An 18257-nucleotide genomic window follows, 5' to 3' on the forward strand; every position below is an offset into this window, starting at 1 on the left:
TTGATGCTCTGGGTTTTTTTTGTTTTTTTAATCTGTTTTTCCCTGGTATTTACATTGGGTTCTTTCTATTTTTCCATCTTTGAGTTCATTGATTTTTTTCTCCTCCACTCTGCTCTTGAGCCTGTCCATTGAGATTGAGTTGTTTTTTATTTTGTTTTGTTTTGTTTTGAGGGCCTGCTTTTGGTTACTGTATTTTTCAGATCTAAAATTTCTTTCTGGTTTTTCTTTGGATCTTTGTTTCTTTGCTGAGACTTTGTTTTTTCATTTGTGGCAAGCATGTTCAGAACTGCTCATTGATGACTATTTAAATCCTTATGTCAAATTCTAAGATTTCTGTCATTTTGGTGGCAGCATTTATTGTCCTTTTTCATTCAGTTTGAGGTCTTCCTGGTTCTTGGTATGATAAGTGATTTTTTACCAAAGTCTGGACATTTTGGTATTATATTTTAAGACTCAGGATCTTAATTAAAACTTCTGTTTTAGCTGACTACCTCTGACACCTCTCATAGGGGAATGGGGTTGGGGGCGGGTACCACCTTGTCACTACCAGGTAAGAGTAGAAGTTCATGTTCCCAGTCTGCTCCCATTGAAACCTGAGGGTGATGTTTCTCATTATTGCTGGGCAGAGGAAGTTCTTTGCTGACACCGTGGGCAGGGATGGGGACCTCATTACTCTTTCTCAGGGATGAAAGTCCCAGATCCCTACTTGGCTTTTTGACACCACTGCAGCAGGGGCATGGAGTGCCGTCTTATAGCCTGTGAAGGGTGGAAGTCTAGATTCTCAACTTGGCCTTTGCTGGCATGGATGTGTTGAGCCAGTGTTTTGTGTTGTCAGGCTGGAGTATAGTGGATTTTGCCTCAACATTGTGTATGTTCCTAACCTGCTTTTTTCCTGGTCCCTAGCTAAGGAGAGCAGACTTTTGTTGGGGCTTTTTTTTTTTTTTTTTAATCTGCACACTTTGGCATTTCCAGGTAGTCAGCTTCTTTACTTCCAGATATAGGATATATAAGGCAAAAAAGAAAACCCATGGAGCTCACCACTGTGTCATTCCTTGGGTCCCAGAATCCTTAGTTTGTTTGCCTTGTCTTCACCTTTCAGAGTTTTCTTATGTTTGTTCATACATAACGTCCAGGGGGTTTAACTACACTTAGAGTGAGGAATAGGGAAATGTGTATTCTCCCAGAAGCACAAGTCTGCATTACGTTTTACAAATGAGTTTCTGGGGCTTTGCATAAGTAGACTGAAACCTTACCAGGGCCCCAGCACCATTTGACCACACATGTTCTCTGGCTTTGAGTTGTGGAGTAAATGAATCTGGTAGAGTTTCATGGATTCTGAATCCCAGGGATGACTGTATAGTTGTCCCCATCTGAGTCCATTGCCAGGATAATCTCTCATCTTCTCATCACCACCCAAAAGTTGTCGATTCTTTTCTTTTGGTTCTAGTTGGGAGAATGTGGGATATTTACTTTGGCTTCCATCAGCTGTGATTCCTATAACAGTAACAATGACATCACTTCCCCAAAGTAGGAAATGATTATTGTTCAGAGATATGTTTCCATGTCTCCCCATGGTTTGAGAAGCAGTGGATTGAAGCAGATCAGCATGAAACTTCTGACCCTGACCTGAAGGAAGTTAGGTTCTGATGTTGACAATTAAAATCCAAGTTCTGCCATTCCAGTCCCTAGCTTATCCTGTTACCCTTTTGTCTGGAATTTGGGATGTGTTTTTCCATAGAAGCAAGTCAAGTACCAAAGAAATGAAAGTAATACCTTATGCTTGATACAAATTTACTCTTTCCAAAGCACTTTTTCTATTTGTTTCCATCAATCCTCACCTTGGCCAAGTACACTAAACACTTCCGATGTTATTGTGGACATTTAGGCCCAGGGAGTTTGAAGGATTTTGCCAAATTCTCACAGCTACCAAAGGATAGAGTTCAGGCTAGACATTTTCTAGATATTCTGCTTTTATGTTCTCTAATCAAGTGTTCTTTCAGGAAAGCAGAAGGCATTTCAGCTGCACATACATGCACTTGCACTTCTGTGGAAAGACAGCCACATACCGACTGTAGGCCAGCCCAACTCTGAAAGCTGTTCAGTCATGTTTATACACTTAGCTGATCAGTCTTCAACCTTGGAGAGATCTGGGCACTGAAGGGGTTATGGCAGAATTGCAAAATAACTCAGGTTTCCTTACAGTAGGGTTAAACTCTGGAACGACATTTTATTCATTCATGTAATTAACGCCTGTATTATTTATTTTGCTTTTGAGGTTCCTAAAACCTGGGCTATAGAATATAATCAAAAGAATGGGGAGTGGCTTCTCCCAGATTTTGAGGTGGACAGATTATATACAGATTAAGCTTGACTTCTAATCCATTTGCTAAAATAACAAACGTAGAGGAACAGCCAACATCTGAACCTGGTCTGTTGCCCCACCCCTGCTTCTCTCCCATCCCAGACCTCCTGCCCCAAAGACACTGCGTGGGTGTTTCCTTCTCTCAGTTCTGTTCTCGGGCAGATTAACAGGCAGGGTTAAAGATGCCCAAAGAGCATGTCGTCCGTAACTAGGCAAATTCCTCTGAAATAAACAGATCTGGGCACAGACGGGGACGGTTAGTAGATTGGCACCATCCCAGTATTGTAAGGAACCCTAACACACGTCTGAGTGGTCTCTGAATGTTCCATCCCCTCTGCAGCCTTGCCGTCAGAGGTCATTCCAAGTAGGTTTAGGTAATTCTGGGAGTCCATAGGAAGAAGAGGGAAAGTGTGCTGTCCTCCAAGGAAGCCCATTTCATCGTAGGGTGAAACTTCCTTATACTGCCGCAGAAATCTGGCTCCCAGCTGGTTCCATGGATTCTGTTTCCTTTTCTTATGACACTGCAAAGAACAAAACTATTCTTTCTTTCCTCTCTGATGGGATTTTAAATTCTTGAGGCCAGCTAGCTACCGTAATCTCTTTAAATGTCTTTTCAGGTGAAGTATCCCTAGTTTCTCTGCCTTTCTTTACAAGTTCAGAGTTTGAGGGTGCTCCAGACTCAAACAGTAATATTTGAATGTGGACGACTTCCAAGCTAACAAAGCACGTTCCCCTTCAGTTAGGCATTATCTTTATCCCATTCTAGAGAGGAGGAAGCTGAAATATTTTTCATCACTTGCAAAAAAAAGTCCTATTGGGTGGCTCACCAATAGGTGAGCCTATTGGCTCACCTGGGTGGCTCAGTCGGTTGAGTGTCTGGCTCTTGGATTTTGGCCCACGTCATGATCCCAGGGTCATGGGATCCAGCCCTACGTTGGACTCTGCACTGACAACATGGAGCCTGCTTGGGATTCTCTCTCTCTCTCCCTCCCTCCCTCTCTTCCTCCCCTGTTCGTTCTCTCTCTCTCTCTCTCTCTCTCAAAATAAATAAATAAACATTAAAAACAAAAGTCCTGGGGCACCTGGGTGGCTCAGTCGGTTAAGCGTCCGACTTCGGCTCAGATCATGATCTCATGGTTCATGGGTTTGAGCCCTGCATTGGGCTCTGTGCTGACACTCGGAACCTGGAGCCTGCTTCAGATTCTGTGTTTCCCTCTCTCTTTGCCCTTCCCCCACTTGCACTCTCTGTTGCTCTCTCTCTCTCTCTCAAAAATAAATGTTAAAAAAATTTTTATTTGAAAGTCCTTCTGGCTAGAGGACACAAGAACAGTGTCTCCCTTACTCAGTCTTCTACATCCTGCGATCTTTCCATAATAAAACCCTTGCGTTTTATGTTAATAACATTTGGTGTCTATCTACTGTCTAACATGACATTTATGCAAAAATAGAATGGTTGGGGGCACCTGGGTGGCTTGGTCTGTTAAATGTCCGACTCTTGATTACAGCTAAGGTCATGAGATTGAGCCCTGCGTCAGGCACTCACTCTGTCTCTCTCAAAGTAAATAAATACACATTTTTTTTAAAAAGTAGAATGCTTGATTTTTCCTATAAAATGAAAGTCACTGTGGGATCTTTTTTAATTCCTCCTTTGTATATCCTATTACCTCTCGCAGAGGGCTCTCAAGTTCTCTTGGCAAACTCCTATGTGTCCTTCAGTAGCAAGCTCAAAAGTTGCCTTGTGGGTATCTTTCCCCCTATCTGATTTGGGTCTGGCAGGGCTGGTGACTCTTGTTTTCCTGCTGTGTTTAGGAGCAGTTATCACAAAGCAGGGCCAGTATCTTTCTGCGTGTCTCATGACCACCAGACTGTGAGCTCTGGAAGGACAAGGGTTCCATCTTTTCTCCTGTTACAGCCCTTGAACCTGGCACAGCTTCTGGCACTCAAGAGCAGGGGACACTCATTTGCTCAATATAAGAAGACAGCTCCTTGCCTGTTGTGTTGGTCCTGGGGTTTTGTAAGAGCACAGAAGAAATTCCTTGGATCTGCAGGTCCCACTGATGCTTCCACCCGCACCCACATCAAGACCAAATAGGGCAGCGGCCAGGCCTGGAGGGGCCAGCCACACACAAGGGAGACGGTGCCTTCTGTTTTCAGTAACTAGGAGTCCGTGCACGTCCCTGCCCCCAGTGCAGAGGTGACATGTCTGGACTCTTGGCTGATGGACAGTGCTTTTGATTTGGCCTACTTGCCAAATTGTCTTCTACCTGCCAGAGGCAATGTAGTACAATGGTTAGTGCTCATCCTCTAAAATCAGGATTTCTGGGCTTTAATTCCACCTTCACCACTTAACAATTATGTGTGATCTTAGATGAGATTGCCAACTGCCCCATTCCACAGTTTCCTCCTGTCTAAATGGAATAATGAATAAATGAAAATGCATAGAAAGTACTTGGTATAGTGTCTGGCAACTCACTTACCTGGGTCCCAGTAGACCTGTGTTGTTATTGCTCCTGTTACCTTAAAGCCTTCCTTACAGCACACATTTTAGCTGGAAGACAGCGATATTGATTGATTTTCTGGGAGTTGGGACTGTGTATTAGTGTTCCCATAGTCCCAGGTACCGTGTGTTAGGCATTTGCTTTGTGCCAGCATTTGGTTCATCACTTTACATAATCAACACATTTGTGCCCCACAGTCACCCTCTGAAGTATTATTATCTCCTTTTGCAAATGAAGAAATGAGCTCGCGAGATTGAGAAGTGGACTGTCAGACTGCAAATCACACGCACGCTTGAGATGGAGAAATTACGCGTTGTAACCAGTCGGTTTCCTCTGTTTGTTGTTGTCATTTTCAGTTTCCTTTGTTTTGAGGTTCTTGTTGTCAGCACTCTCTGGGGCCCTTCATGTTGACATGACAGATTCACACCTCAAAGATGAGTCTTTCTTTCAGATGGATTCATGTGTGCAGATGTTGAGACTGAACGTTCAACTGTGCACTTCAGGTGCGGGGCTTTCCATGTGCCTCCTCTGGTCCCAGCCTGTCACTGCAGCCACACGAAACACACTCACTTTACAAGATTATGACATCTTTTCCACTTGGGCTATTGTTAAGCCAGGTCTTCTCCATTCTATCATTTCCAGAGAGAGGAAGTGCCTCTAAGACGGGGCAGGGTACACAGAAAGACACTTGTCAATACCAGAATCTTGCCTTACTTGAGAGTTTGCCTAAGGCTGTTCATGCTTCCCAACTGTGCGCCAACAGAAACTGGTAGAGGGACTGGAAGGGAGACCCAAATGTCACATGTGTCTGCCTCACCCCAAGCTGGGAGCTGCCCCTGTGGATTTGGAGTATGGTGACGCCCAAGTTAACCACCCATCCGTCAGAAGGAGCATGGGAGCCTCACTCCCACATTTTACAGGCTGTAGAACGTTTCTCCGTCTGGAAGTGTCTAGGATTATAAATTTCAGCATTCGAAGGATCTTTGTGGATACTGTGAGGATACTCAAAAATGTTCTCAACGGCAAGAAAGGATATAGGACATGGCTGGTAGTTTTTTCTTTTTTAGCTACTTAAATAGTGGGAGAGGATGAGATGGCATATTTAAATGCCACTTCAAAATGGTACAATACAGGGGCACCTGGGTGGCTCAGTTGTTTAAGGTTTCGACTCTCGATTTCGGCTCAGGTCATGATCTCTCAGTTTGTGAGATGGAGCCCCACACAGGCTCTGCGCCGACAGCATGGCGTGAAGCCTGCTTGGGATTCTCTCCTTCTCTCAGAATGAATAAGTAAACATTTTATTTTTTTAATGGTATAGTAGATCAGCTTGAGGGTTCCACTCTTCACTGATACTAAATGGCAGGAAACAGTTTGGGCTGGGGAAGAGAGCTTGAACTGGTGTTCTCCAATTCTAAATATGTTTCACTTTCCAAAACAAAGTTTCAACCCAGACTCTCATTTTGCCCTTTATTTTTAGATGGTTAGAGTGGTTGGAAAGTGTAGGCAGTCATCAGACAACTGTGTTTTTTGTTTTATTTTGCTTTTATTATTTATTTTTGAGAGAGAGGCAGAGTGTGTAGGGGGAGGACCAGAGAGAGAGGGAGACACAGAATCTAAAGCGGGGTCCAGAATCTAAATCGGTCAGCACAGAGCCCAACGCGGGGCTTGAACTCACGAACCGTGAGATTAGGACCTGAGCCGAAGTCAGATGCTCAACCGACTGAGCCACCCAGGCGCCCCCGACTACTGTGTTCTAAACCCAGCCCTGCCACTTGCTAGCCATGTGACCTTGGGCAAGTTACAGAACCTTTCTAGGGCTTGTTTCCTGCATCTGTAAAATGAGGAGAGTCATAGTCTCTACCTCGTGAAGCAGTTCCGATAACTAAATGAGATAAACCACGTAAAGGGTTTCACCCAGTGCTTAAGTAACATGTAGTTCTCAGTAATGTCAGCTATTATCACTATTTTGTAAGAGAGAAAACGTACTGCTCCTTGTTGCCTTTCTAGAATTTTCTCTTTCAGCCTCTTCCATGGTATTAGGGACCTAAGAGAATGGTGATGATTTTGACTATTGCCAGTCACAGGTGTCTCTCCATTCCTACTGAACCTAGATGATATGCTGCATGCACCCTTCCAGGAAGCGGATTGTATGTAGGCCTGGGGGCTACCTCCAGTCCGTCGCATATTCTCCTCCTTCTCCCTCTCCTCCTTCCTCCTTTTCTTCTTCTTCCTCTTCTTTTTCTTCTAACCTTCAAAGGTGTGAAAACTGTAAAAACTTGGGGCACCTGGGTGGCTCAGTCGGTTAAGCGTCGTCTGACTTTGGCTCAGGTCATGATCTTGTGGTTCGTGGGTTCAGGCCCCGCATTGTGCTCTGTGCCTGCAGCTCAGAGCCTGCAGCCTGCTTTGGATTCTGTCTCCCTCTCTCTCTGCCCCTCCCCGGCTTGCACTCTGTCTCAAAGATAAATAAACATTAAAAAAAAAAAAAAAAAAACACAAAAAAACGTAAAACCTAATCTTAGCTCAAGGGCCACACAAAAGCAGCCTGTAGACTATAGATTGCTGATCCTTACTCCCATCTGACCCTCCCTAACATGGCCAGAGTCTTGAATCTTGGGGCTGTTCTCTTCATCATTCAAGTCAAAAGATGCTAATCAAAAAGACAGTAAGATTTCATGTTAAAAATGGAGTCCAGTTGAAAAATAGCACTATCTCCTCTCCCACCCCCAAACTCTCCCACACGCCTTACATGTAAAGAACTTTGAGAGTTCCCTTCCTAAGACCAAGAAAGGATTTGTAAAGGAATCCATCAGAGCCAGTTTGACAAATGCTTCACCATGAATAAGCTCTGTGCCTGTGAAATTACTCCAGATTTACTTGGAGCCTCAGTTGTGATTTCAATTTTAAATTCCTGGGGTTTTTGCGCCATCAGGTCTCATGTCTGGAGCAGTCACGTTTTAGGAAAAGAGCATCTGTTGCTGTGAAGTAAACGAACTGTAATGAACACGAGCATACTTTTTCACAGCAAAAAATGAAAACCCCAAAATGCAGGCACAACCTTTGTGAAATGACAGTATTAAATTGCAAGAGACGATGGTAAAGCAAATATTTAAATTCACAGCTAAAATAGTGCTTGTAAAATGTAATTGCCAGGGAGAGCATGCCAGCTCGTCGCTCTTTAAGCTAATTCTCTGCAGGCAGAATCATTCTACACCGTTCTAAGAAGAAATGCTTATTTTAAATGAGCTGCTTTCTCGTTCTTTTAAAACTGCACAAGTAAGCTTTATTTACCGGGGACCATTTCAGTCTTTGAGGTGTTCGTGGGCAGGAGAGGTCTCCTGCTGCCTGGGGGCTGCCTGGGCTGATTTGTCCTGGGCTGCAGCTATGCTCCATTTGTCCCTAGGAGAGTTCCAGCGATGGAGGTGATGGCATTTTTGGCGAAAAGAAGGATGACAGCCGGGCAGGTGAGACTGTGTCCTTCTGAAGGCAGAGCAAAGTAAGGTCCCAGTTTGTAGTTATCCTGGAGTTCATGTGTAATAAAAGTGCTCTTTCTAAGGAGGCTCTTTTAAAGAGCCTAGAAAGTTGGCCTTCATCAGAGTCTCCTGGAGTCACACATGGAGCTTTAATGTGGCTCTGGCAAGCTTCCCCCACCTGTCCTCAAAATTTGGAAGTGAGGTCAATGATATCTGAGGTCAGGATGGAGTCAGAGAAAGAAGAATTGTGGTTTCATTGATGTATTATTCGTTTAATTAATTTGAGGGGAGGAAAGTAAGGGAGGATTGGTTTGGTGTGGTTCATTTTTTCTGAATTCAGACCTGAAAGACTTGGTTGGAATACCCAGGTACACAAAGCCCCTAGTTCCATATGGAGAAGGCCACACAGGGCCTCCTTGTCCCCACGCCGTAGAGCAAGGCCCCCAAATTGGTCCTGCCCCCGTGCATGTGAGAGATGCTGAAGCCAGCCGCAGCCTGAAGCTGTTCCTGCCGCGGCATTGCGGGCCTTCCAGCTGTGCTTTAGCTCCTGAGCTGATAGATCAGCTTGAGTCAGCTTTGTTTTTATTAAACCCAAACGACAAAAACAGCCACCTTTGTTTTGGTTCTGTTTGTAAGTACTAATATCCTCACTGATGTTTGAAGCCCAGGATGGCTCCGACCCAGACAAATCACCCTGGCCAGTTCCGTCTGCTCTCACGGCTCGGCTCAGACGTCTGGTCACCGTGTACCAGCGCTGTAACCGCAAGGAACTCTGCCGACCGGAAGTCCTGGGACCAGGTAACCAAGGATACTGGGTCCAGGAAGAGATGTTCAGGAGAACTTCAGAAATGGATCTCATCAACAAGGAAGCTCAAAAGAGGTAAAAGCCAGTGACCAAAAGGGCATGCAGAACTGCCCACTGAGTAAAGGTAACGAGGGAGAGCTGATCGCTGGAGAACAAGTGTATTTAGTGTTCTCAGGTGAAGTTAGGTGGTCTCCAGAACTAATCCAATCCAGGCTCCAACTGCGATGGTGTGGTCATACTGACTGGAGAGTTGGTGACATCTAGGAAACAGTTTTGTTCCCAAGTCCCAGACTTCTGTGATTTTCCAACTTGACCCCCTTCCTAAGTTGGACCCCAGTCCCTGGAAATGTGGTTTAAAATTAGCATATATCAGACCGTGTTCTTTTAGCAGCGAAGTGAATAGTGTGTGATGAAGGTGCCATGTTATAGTTACCAGTCCTTATCAAGACTTTGAAAGCAGTAAGCCCTTATAAAATGCCTGCTCAGAAGGAGGGGATAAATTATCAGGAGTTACTTGCCAATCTGAGAATTACGATTAAAATGGCTACAGAAGGCCAGCACAGTCTAGGAATGATGCCACCAGAAAAAAATGAACAAAGCTGCAGTTCTTTTAAGTCTTTCTATCCATCTTTTTTTTTCTTACGTAATTTTTTAAAAATGTTTATTTTTAGAGAGAGAGAGAGAGCGCACAAGCAGGGGAAGGGCAGAGAGAGAGGGAGACACAGAATCTGAAGCAGGCTCTGGGCTCTGAGCTGTCAGCACAGAGTCCAGTGCGGGGCTCGAACTCACGAACTGTGAAATCATGACCTGAGCCGAAGTCGGACATTTAACCGACTGAGCCACCCAGGCACCCCATCTGTCCATCCTTCTGATGTAGCATCCACTGAATTAAAAGAACACCAAAGAGAAAAAATAGCAAACTCAGTTACTTCTGTGTATACCTTCTGACTTTATGAAATTTGGTAATTCAGGGAAAATATTTCTTCCATCTTTCACAGCTCCGAAGAGAACCTGAGCCCTTCTTGCCTGCTTCTCATTCTTCCTGTGACTCCCTCACCCCACTCCTGGCCTAACTCCCTCCGGGGATGGAAAGTACTATGCCCAGGAGCCCCTCATAAAGACCCTGGGCCGGGTATAATATTCCAGCCACCTTACATCGTTATCTTAACCCTGCAGGATGTAGAGACTAGAGAACCTTTGTGTCCTAGATATGGGCTACCTACCTACATAAAACTGGAAGAAAGCCTATGTGAAATAGGGGAGATGTGTGGCTGAGGGAGTCACTTCCCTTCTCTGGACCAGTTTCCTCATTTGGAAAAGCAAGGAGGTGACTTTAAGGCCCTCCAGGACTCTCTGATTCTGTGTTGCCTTCCCGGGGGAAAAATAAATAAAATATTGAAGCATCTTCATCTAAAATGAAGATTTTAGAGTCTTCATCTCCAACAAGTAGAAACAAACTAGGTAATCTAAAATTAATGAATCAAGAGATAGCAAGTCTGTACATGTGACTTAGAAATGGAGAGATAAATACCATAAGAAGTTGAAAGATTTGAAAGTAGTGGTAAGGTAATAGGCTGTTTTCATTATAAGCCTCTCAGCCCAATTTAACTTAAATAAAAATAATAAAGTAGGCAAACCGCCCTCCCTGCTTTCTTGACTCTATGGGCTCTCCTAGTAGGTAGGCACTCAATAAGTAGATGTTGGCTTTTTTTTTTTAAGGGAAAACAGCTCACTCTCCCTTTCTGATTAAATCCCAAGGTGGACTAGGAGAGAGCAAGCAGACTTCTACAGAGCAGTGTCCTCCTTTGGGGTTGTTTATGATCAAGAAAAGAAAACTTTTGACTGGACGCAGTTCCGCATCATTTCCCGTTTGGACAAGAAGTCGGATGAGAGCCTGGAGCACTATTTTTATAGCTTTGTGGCCATGTGCCGGAACGTCTGTCGTCTGCCCACATGGAAAGATGGTGGTGAGCAAATTCTCTGTCTGTATATCCCCGATACACGGGAAAGGGACATGTTTATTTTCAAGGTACAGAATCACTTCAGGTAATCCTGATCATGAGAGTGGAGTCTACCCGAAGAATTCAGGTAAAGTCAAGTGGGTTTTCACAAGTTCCTGAACTGCTAATTGGGTCCACCCTCATAAAATAAAATCTCTCTCCCAAAATGATGCAGCTTCAACAAAAACTGAAATTCAGATAAACATCTCACAGAAGTATTGGGAGACTGCTGTTAATTAACCTCCAGTGGATCATTAAGTCTCATACAGATTGAATTCTCTGGTGAACTTTGCTCCGTCCTTAGATTACATCTTAGTGACTTTAACTATTTTTCCATGTGTTGAATTGTAGCTATAGAAAGGAAGTGGCTGTTTTAAACATCCCCTGCTCCAACAGGGACGCCTTCAGAGTAATTGCTTCTTGGTTAAGATTTGCAACAGCTTCTTCCTTGATGTTCCTCTTCTGCCTTTGTTTGTAGATAAACTTGGTCTGGACCATAGGACTGTATTGTAGGAAAGCTACAACAAATACAGAGCCCACCCAGTGTGCGTTCTGGGCTGACGGCAGCATGCACACACGTCCCCGCTTCTGCCCCCACGTGACACGGTTAGGGTGTTTTCATTAAAACCAAGGAGCTGGATAGACTACAGGGAGCCGGGCCTTGGACTCGACTCCTGGTTCTGCCCTGTGGAGCAAGTTAGCGTGTTTGAGCCTCCTTCCCCATCCTTTAGGCAGGGCTGACGATGCTGTAGCGTAGCATAGCCATGAGAGCCGAAGGGCACGTAAAGGACTTTGGGTACAGGGCACCGAGTACATGCTTACTGAATGAGAACCCATGTCACCTCCAGAACTGAAGTTCTCGTGTTCCTTTCACCCTTACTGGGTCTGTCCTTGTTTCATAAAAACCTTCCATTGTCGTAGCTTTTCCGTGTAGCAGGGGCACACTCACCTAGGACTGCATGCTGGGGAGCCAGCGAGTTAAACGCAGAACCAGAGATACAGGGGCTCAGGTGGGCAGCAGTTGTCCTGGGGTTGCCTTCAGTGATGGGCTCTGTGTTGGCTTTCCAGGTCCCCCAGATCCCAGCATCTATGTGGAACCCATCACGGAGGAACGGGCCGCGAGAACCCTGTACCGCATTGAGCTGCTGCGGAAGGTCCGAGAGCAAGTGCTGAGGTGTCCTCAGCTACACGAGCGCCTCCAGCTCTGCAGGCCCAGCCTCTACCTCCCGGTCTGGTGGGAGTGTGGGAAGCACGACCGAGACCTGCTCGTCGGCACCGCCAAGCATGGGCTGAACCGCACTGACTATTACATCATGACCGACCCCCAGCTGTCCTTCCTGGATGCCTACAGAAACTACGCCCAGCATAAGAGAACGGACGCCCAGGCACCAGAAAGTCTCTGTTGCCTTTACCAGACCAACTCCAGGCTGTATGAATCTCTTACATACACTCAGATGAGCAGGACTTCAGAGCCCCTTGAAAATGAACCTGAGAATCTGGTGAAAATAGAAAGTAGAGATGATCATCTCGCTCCACCTGGGGGCAGTTTATCTGACATGACTTGTGACAACTTTATTTCTAAAGTTCAGGATGTCATTTCCATCACCCACGATGAAAGTCTGCTGCCTGAGTCCTTGGAGAGCATGATGTATGGGAAGAAGGCTCTCATTCGAGAGCCGGGCTCTCTCCAGGAGAGCCCCAGTACAAACACAGAGCCCAGAAAGGATGCTCTGGCCCTCTCGGCAAGCAAAGATGGGAACTGCCGGCCTGCTGGCCATGAGGCAGAAATACCTTCAGGGCCCTCTTTTATGAGTAGCTTAGAAGCAGGGGTAGCTCAGATGAACATCAAAAATGGAAAACATCTGTTGCTGTCTCTTTCAAGGGAAGGGGATGTCTGCAGTGAGGCAGGGCAGAGGCCTGAAAGCATTGGGCAGCTAGAAGCCAAACACTTAGCTTCCCCTTCCTTGGATCAGGGAAATGAAAGTGGGTTTGTAGATATGTGCCATCTTAGTGTCTGTGATTCCAGAAGAAGCTTGTCATCAGACCAGCAGTTAATTGATTTATTAGAAAACAAAAGTTTAGAAAGTAAATTGGTTTTGAGTCAGAACCACAGTGAAGAGGAGGAGGAAGAGGAAGAGAATGAGGAGGAGAACGTAGGTGTGACCACAGGCCTGAGGGAAAGGCCCGAGGTTTTGCATCTAGCCGAGCCCACTGCTAATATCCTAAGGGAAAAGAGCCGAGGCCTCCCTGTGGATGAGGTCAAGAGAGGAAGCCTGGAGGCCATGAGCCAGCATCCTAGACCACAGGGGGCTTTTCCTCCAGCAGCCTGTCAGTGTCACTGCAAGCACACGGAGAGGTGGGCACGTGGCCTCGAGAACGAGGAGTTTGAGGTGGACAAATCCAAGGGTTATACCCCAGACCTGTACAGAAGCAAAACAAATAGTATCACAGTGGAGGGTGAGCCCACCGCTCCTCCATCAGAACCCTTTCAGGGAAAGCACGAGCTGTCAAAAGAACCTTGGAAGGAAAATGCAGAAGGCAAAAAAGGTTTCCCTGCGTATCCAGAAGCAAGTGAGCTCAAGTCCGAAGACATGGATTTTGAGAGTAAAGATGATTACGACAGAGATGGGAACAGCCATGCTCAAGGTATAGTCTGCACCGTCTGTGGTGTTCTGGGTAAGCCAGTTCTCACGTGACAGGGAGGGGGCAGGGTGGAGGGAGGGTCAGGAGATGGTGTGGCTTCTGAGAGGGACCTGCCCGCTCTCCTGTCGTTTAAGACCAAAGGTCACAGGCCTTGGTCTGAAAGTGAGACAGAGTAGCTCAACTCTGATCATTCTAGAACTGAAGATGATTATGGACAGTCGTAGCACCTTTGCTGCACCAGCCTTGTGATTTGGGCAGGGCTGTAGGCTTCTTTCTGTACAGTAGGTGCTAGATACATTGTTGGGGGAAGTTACTTGTTCTTCCGCTAAGGGACGTGCTTCAAACTGGTCAAAGTAAAAACACCTGGGAACGTCAAGAACCTGCAGTTTTGTGTAGGTGCAGTTAATTTTTCAGGAACTCCACAAAAATACAAATAAATGCGATCTTTATTAAGGTGAGCAAAGATAGGACCATTTATTCATGTTATCGTCAAAACCCGTGAGTCAATGTTGGTGCATTGAATTTAAATTCATTTTAGTAAGTTAACAGGAATAAGAATACAAAATTACAAGTAACTCAACAAAAATACAAATAGATTTGGTCTTTTTAAATAAATTCTTAGATAAGGCTTCAAGTTAAGATGACTTTCTAAATGTTAAGAATCTACATGACTCAGATATTTCTGTGCTTTTGCAAAGATACATTGATTAGAGACTCTGAGCAACAAGAATTGGTTTTTACCTTTTTCACTGGTGTTTTTACTCCTTCAGACCCAAGAAGATATATTACAATGGACAAAAACAATTCTATTTATCCTTGTCATTGTCAAAAGCAACCAAAAGACAAAAAAAACCCGGTTCATGCTTGGCCTAATGCCAGGTGTGGTGCTCAGAGATTGAGACAGACACAGCTTCCTCCTTCTGGGACAGTGCCCTTCTATCAAAGCAGGAAAAAGGGAGAGGAGCTCAGCTGAGCCCCCCTGCATGATCTAGCCTCCTTTTATTTGTAAGCCCCTTACCTTTGGCTTTAGTCATTGTGATTAGTGGCTCCCTTGGGACGAGTTCCAAACCCAAGCTAAACTTTACATGCTACCTGGGATAATGACAGGCCCCTGAAAGTAGCTTAGGTCGACTTGTAGCCCCAGCTGACCGGTGGGGAGCCAGTCTCTGACCTTGTGCGTCCTCAGCCTAGGCTACAAAGGATCACTGCTTTGTGACCCACATTGTGTTTTGAACCTTGTTATGGGGAAAATCACCAAACAGTCCTTGGAAATCCAGACGGTGAAATGAGTACAGGGCGTAGAAGGGTATGGTTTAGAGGAGAAACCTCTGTGCTCTGAGGCCCTTTGGTGCAGCATCAGCTTGATGAGCTTTGGTGAGTGGCACACTCACGGGCAGGCCCCCTTGCACCAGTGCTTTTAAAAATGCTTTTAAGGGGTGCCTGGGTGGCTCAGTCGGCTAAGCATCCGACTTCGGTTCAGGTCACGATCTCGCGGTCCGTGAGTTCGAGCCCCACGTCGGGCTCTGTGCTGACAGCCTGGAGCCTGTTTCGGATTCTGTGTCTCCCTCTCTCTGACCCTCCCCCGCTCATGCTCTGTCTCTCTCTGTCTCAAAATAAATAAACGTTAAAAAAAAAAAATTTTTTTTTTTTTAAATGCTTTTAAATTTAAAAAAAAAAATTTTTTTAAGTGGGGGTGGGGCGCCTGGGTGGCTCAGTGGGTTGAGTGTCCGACTTCAGCTCAGGTCAAGGTCTCGTGGTTCATGGGTTCAAGCCCTGCATCAGGCTGGATACTGTCAGCACAGAGCCTGCTTCGGATCTTCTGTCCACTCCCCTCCCTCACTCTCTGCCCCTCCCCTGCACACGCACTCACTCTGTTTCTCTCTCTCTCTCTCATAAATAAGTAAATAAATGCATACACACACACACACACACACACACACACATATAACATATATGCTTTTGCAGGCCTCAGAGGGGGTCCTCCACAAATAGGAGATGTGGAACAGGTTGGGCAGTAATTGGTACAGCTGTCAGGGCCAGCCCCCAGGTCTCCTGGCTCTTTTCCACGGTTTTCTCTCATATATCTTTTTTCTTTTTTTCTTTCTTTCTTTTTTTTTTTTTTTTTTTCATAAAACTTAAATCCAGGCTCTCTGCTTAAAACCTTTCAGGAATGCTCCCCATTAGATCTAGAGTAAAATTTGAATTTTCTATCATGGCCTACAGGATTCAGCATCATCTAGATGATTCTACCCATCCAGCCTCATTTTTGTACTTTTCCCCTGGATGTGTCTCTTTGTTCCTCAGCACGTCCAAAAGAAGCATCCTCCTCCTCTTCTTGGGTGTTCTCTCCTTCAAGAAGCCCTCTTTACCAGCCTTACCTTCTACCAGCAGGTCCTTCCAAAGCTCTTTTTCCCTATCATAACAGCTTGCTTCTTTTTAAAACATTTGCCATGGTTTGTAATTGTAGTTATTCGTTTATCATTACTATTTTCCTGTCTTTCCCCCATGAAATCATAAGAGCCTGAGGGTCAGGGCCACATCTGTCTTGCATATCCTTGAATCCAACGGCCTGGCAAGGCCCTGTTCGTGGTCAGGGGTCCCCACAGCTCCCTAGACTGGTGCACAGTCAGCAGTGAAATCTCCACCTCTGTGTTTCAGAGGATCGACATTCCTTGTCATTTCACAAGGAAAGAGGCACACAGCTTTTCCTGCCCTGGACATTTTGCTACCCTGTGTTTATTCCCTATCATTACTGGTAAGTGGATCTTTGAAGATCCATTTCACACTGATAATAAACTTTCACTACTGAAACTTGAAAGAATGAGCTGCGTTTCCATTTGTTTCCATCATGATATAAATGTTCTAGGTTCTTTGCATCATTGTTGACATGAATCAGGTCTATTTTGCCTTTGTTGTAAGTGTCAGGACCTCCCATCCTTCATTAACATCAGCGTCTTGCTGTGGACTGTGCCTTCAATGCATCAAAATATTACAATGTTCAGGTTCCTCTCGTCAGCTACTCTACATGAGCCTCTTGCTGCTCAGCCTGCTCTCATTCTTGGATACACAGGACAATCTCCTCTTTTCTTTTGTTGTTTTTGTTGGGGTGTGGATGCAGAGTTATCACATGACTTGCATGGATAGCCCTAAAGAAGGATCTGCATTTTGGTTCTTCCAGAACCTCCTGGAAAGAGAAGGCATGGTCATTAATGTTTAATTTCAAATAAGTTAGCACCGAATGAGCTAATTTTTTGAAAAGACAGATCAGGTGTCCTAATCTTTCAGATCATTACTGTCTCCCAAGTACCAAATTGATTTTTTTAAACCCTTCTTTGCAGATTACCCAGGGAAATACTCTGAAGAGGAGAGCAAGAGCTCAGCATCAGGCATTGCTGGAGACCTCGGGGATGACCTACAGGAGGCTCGGGCTCCCACCATTGCTCAACTGCTCCAGGAGAAGACCCTCTTTTCCTTCTCTGAGTGGCCAAAGGTACCTCACAGAGTGTGCGTTTTCTACCCAAAGCCTTCTCAGCTTGTAGAGTATTTCTGAATAATAAATTCAGAGAAATGTGTAATATCTTGAAAAGGTATTAGTAATGGTAACATTTGAACACTAAAGACATACACACTCGACTGATTAGACGATAATATAAAAATGTCTTCGTATTTACAGCACTATGGCTTTAATTTTCATTGTCCAGACCATAGAACTTATTTTAAGACTTGTAAAGTGAGTACATCTGAGTGTGCTCTTTTCTAATCAACTCCTTCTGCTCAGAAAACTTGACACGTGATCTCAAGGGACTTAGTGAATTTGAGTAGCTTGGTGATTACTCCTCATAGCTTTTGGTCTTTTTTATAGGATCGCGTGATAATCAACCGCCTGGATAATATCTGCCACGTGGTGTTAAAGGGGAAGTGGCCTTCCAGCCAGCAGTACGAGCCCCCGGGCACACTGCCCACCCCTGTGTTAACCAGCAGTGCTGGTTCTCGAAGCAGCATCTCGGAGCCAGAAACATCAGAACACAGCTTCAGCAGTGGTGCAGCATTGGTGGCCCAGATCCAGAAGGTGAGGCCATAGCGTGGGGCTGACTGTGCAGCAGAGAACAGGACACATGGCTCTTCTCAGTTAAGTCATTCATTCAGCAAACACTGACTGAATGGATAGGACTTTTATTCTTTTTTTGTGCGGTCATTAGTTTAATTGAAGAATTTAGATTTTATCCTGTAGGCAGCAGGGAGCTACTGAAAGTCTTAGGGCAGGGAAATGCATGACGAGAGCAGGGTTTACAGCTCAGCTGGAGGGGTGTGCGGGGCTCTTGGGACGTGAGCGTCAGGAAAGAAGAGTGCCAGCAGCTGGGAGGCCAAGGGTGGGTCTGATGAAGAGTTGAGGTTCTAGACCAGGTTAGTGGCAGAGTGTATCTAAACAGGGTGGGGCGGGGGTGGGGGGGAGTTGGAAAGCATGATTTGATAACTAAT

At 45.3% G+C, this 18257-nt stretch overlaps 1 protein-coding gene across 1 annotated transcript in view; it reads left to right on the forward strand.

Annotated features, from left to right (window-relative positions):
- Positions 1-18257, forward strand: part of CHD6 (chromodomain helicase DNA binding protein 6) — a 155647-nt gene that overhangs the window by 123352 nt on the left and 14038 nt on the right. The window contains 6 exon segments of the mRNA XM_053890241.1: positions 8261-8321; positions 8994-9210; positions 10894-11102; positions 12204-13781; positions 17117-17268; positions 17641-17847. Coding sequence (XP_053746216.1) covers positions 8261-8321; positions 8994-9210; positions 10894-11102; positions 12204-13781; positions 17117-17268; positions 17641-17847 — 2424 coding nt within the window.

This window comes from Panthera pardus, unplaced genomic scaffold (genome assembly GCF_024362965.1).
Source record: "Panthera pardus isolate Hobbes unplaced genomic scaffold, ASM2436296v1 HiC_scaffold_25, whole genome shotgun sequence".
NCBI classification, from domain to species: Eukaryota; Metazoa; Chordata; class Mammalia; order Carnivora; family Felidae; genus Panthera; species Panthera pardus.